The sequence below is a fragment of the Dicentrarchus labrax genome, unplaced genomic scaffold, assembly GCF_905237075.1.
Source record: "Dicentrarchus labrax unplaced genomic scaffold, dlabrax2021, whole genome shotgun sequence".
NCBI classification, from domain to species: domain Eukaryota; kingdom Metazoa; phylum Chordata; class Actinopteri; family Moronidae; genus Dicentrarchus; species Dicentrarchus labrax.
The window spans coordinates 112,501-115,000 of NW_026136863.1; the positions used below are offsets into that span (position 1 = coordinate 112,501).

General features: G+C 49.4%; 2 protein-coding genes and 1 long non-coding RNA gene across 7 annotated transcripts in view; 2 read left to right on the forward strand and 1 right to left on the reverse strand.

Annotated features, from left to right (window-relative positions):
- The window catches only part of pomt1 (protein-O-mannosyltransferase 1), a 14,577-nt gene that overhangs the window by 10,731 nt on the left and 1,346 nt on the right, over positions 1-2,500 (reverse strand). For 4 of the 5 annotated variants that reach the window (XM_051394673.1, XM_051394672.1, XM_051394669.1 and 1 more), the window contains 3 exons: positions 608-729; positions 410-516; positions 271-321 (listed from right to left, as the gene is read on the reverse strand). In XM_051394673.1, coding sequence (XP_051250633.1) covers positions 271-321; positions 410-516; positions 608-720 — 271 coding nt within the window. In that variant the 5' untranslated portion in view covers positions 721-729. Of the gene's footprint in view, positions 1-270; positions 322-409; positions 517-607; positions 730-1,991; positions 2,103-2,500 lie in introns of those variants that run through there. The other variant, XM_051394670.1, reaches the window with a different exon arrangement.
- On the forward strand, positions 753-1,263 carry LOC127360296 (uncharacterized). The gene is made up of 3 exons (XR_007883553.1): positions 753-801; positions 861-961; positions 1,006-1,263. It is a non-coding gene; the product is annotated as an uncharacterized LOC127360296 (long non-coding RNA).
- Positions 1,355-2,500, forward strand: part of LOC127360307 (uncharacterized) — a 1,895-nt gene continuing 749 nt past the window's right edge. Inside the window, exons 1-3 of the mRNA XM_051394695.1 lie at positions 1,355-1,358; positions 1,519-2,150; positions 2,318-2,500. The exon at positions 2,318-2,500 is cut by the window's right edge and continues 58 nt beyond it. Coding sequence (XP_051250655.1) covers positions 1,355-1,358; positions 1,519-2,150; positions 2,318-2,395 — 714 coding nt within the window. The 3' untranslated portion in view covers positions 2,396-2,500. The remainder of the gene's footprint in view (positions 1,359-1,518; positions 2,151-2,317) is intronic.

The following is a 2,500-nucleotide window of genomic DNA, read 5'->3' on the forward strand; positions in this document are numbered from 1 at the left end:
ACCGGGTTAAACTGGAGGGAACCCGGTTAAACTGGAGGGAACCCGGTTGGAACCGGGTTAAACTGGAGGGAACCCGGTTGGAACCGGGTTAAACTGGAGGGAACCCGGTTAAACTGGAGGGAACCCGGTTGGAACCGGGTTAAACTGGAGGGAACCCGGTTGGAACCCGGTTAAACTGGAGGGAACCCGGTTGGAACCCGGTTGGAACCGGGTTAAACTGGAGGGAACTGGTTTACAGCAGCAGGAGGTGTTACAGTAAAATGTTCCTACCTGCTCCGATTCTGTTCCACACAAAGTTCCCATCGAAGCCTCCCAGGTACGCTGCAACACACACACACACACACACACACACAAATATTATCACACAGGAAGTACCTTATGTGGTTGTGTCGTTGTCATGGTAACTGACCTCCCAGGGCCAGGATCATGTGACCGAGCGGCGGTCCGCTGTCATCGATGAAGAAAACTCTCTTCATGTAGAGAGACACAAACTGACCGTAGTACACCTCATCAAACCTGCACACAGAAACACAGAGCTCAGACGTCTGACTGTCCTTCAACGCACCACGGATTACAGCTGCTCCAGGTGTATAAAACAAACACTCACACCACAGCGTTGGGGTAGCTGAGGCGGCTCAGTCTGGTCCAGAGGGCCAGCAGGGAGACCAGAACCAGGACCAGGTCCACCTGAGCCGTCACCACCAGAGGGAGCTGCAGCATCACCAACACCTGAGACAGGACAGGTGAGACAGGACAGGTGAGACAGCGACAGGTGAGACAGCAACAGGTGAGACAGGACAGGTGAGACAGCGACAGGTGAGACAGCAACAGGTGAGACAGGACAGGTGAGACAGCGACAGGTGAGACAGGACAGGTGAGACAGCACAGGTGAGACAGCAACAGGTGAGACAGGAAAGGTGAGACAGCGACAGGTGAGACAGGACAGGTGAGACAGCGACAGGTGAGACAGCGACAGGTGAGACAGCAACAGATGAGACAGGACAGGTGAGACAGCGACAGGTGAGACAGGACAGGTGAGACAGCGACAGGTGAGACAGGACAGGTGAGACAGCGACAGGTGAGACAGGCAGCGGACCCTACAGTGAACTGCCCTGCTCTCGGAGATTAACCTGTTTATTCTACATAATAAAACAATTCAAATACTTTAATAATTTAAACTTTTGTAAACAAGGTTTATTGTTCCAACGGACGTCAGTATTGATCTACTGTTTGATGACGCTGTGCTCAGTCAGCGGGCCTCCTCCCAGCCAATCAGAATCAAGCATTCTTAAACAAAGTAGAGTAAATATATTAAATATAAATATATTAAATATAAATATTAAATGTTAAATATATGTGTCTGTGTGTATCATTAGTCATATTGTTGAATGGTCGTCGTTCCCTCTCTTCCCCTGAGAGGGAGAAATAAGGTTAGTGTGTCACTTCCTGTTTCCAGTGATGTAACAATGGTCATTGTGTGTCATTGGAAGCAGGAAGTCTCTCTGTAGAGGAGGTGAGACTACAAACACTACTTCCTCTTGTTGTTCCACTCACGCTACAGACCTGTCACCGATCAGTGGGTGGAGCCAGACGTTACGACTGTGGTAATCAATGATGGTCAATCAGATGTTCGAGGCTACCTTTATGAGCCGCTGTATATATCAGATGTTCGAGGCTACCTTTATGAGCCGCTGTATATATCAGATGTTCGAGGCTACCTTTATGAGCCGCTGTATATATCAGATGTTCGAGGCTACCTTTATGAGCCGCTGTATATATCAGATGTTCGAGGCTACCTTTATGAGCCGCTGTATATATCAGATGTTCGAGGCTACCTTTATGAGCCGCTGTATATATCAGATGTTCGAGGCTACCTTTATGAGCCGCTGTATATATCAGATGTTCGAGGCTACCTTTATGAGCCGCTGTATATATCAGATGTTCGAGGCTACCTTTATGAGCCGCTGTATATATCAGATGTTCGAGGCTACCTTTATGAGCCGCTGTATAGCGAGCAGCGTCTGAGGCTGCTGCAGTCGAGGCAGAGGACCTGCCTGTCCCGGACGAGGAGTCCGGACTGGCTGGAGCTGGGGCGGACTGCTGGTGTCTGTGCTCTCGCTGTGCGCCTACGGACACACGGACGTCTGACTGTAAAGTGCTTCTGTCTTATAACAACGTGGCATGTATGTACACAGTCTGTTGAAGTATTATCACAAAGTTATTCCGGTTAATACGTAACGTCAGCCAACTGAACTAACGTTAACTTCTTTACTGCACAAAGACCATGTATCTCTAACTGTGTGCTCAATGTCTGTAGACAATATCGCCTAACAGCCTTTCTGCAATGGGTCCTGCAGGGCGAGAGATTGGGTCGAGGCGTGGTTTCACCCGCTGATGTGGTGCAGGCTCTCCGACAGTATCCAGCTCCAGATGGCCAGTACTGCGGCACCGAGACGTTGAGGACGCTCAGGAGGAACTATAACTGTCATTGTTTACATAT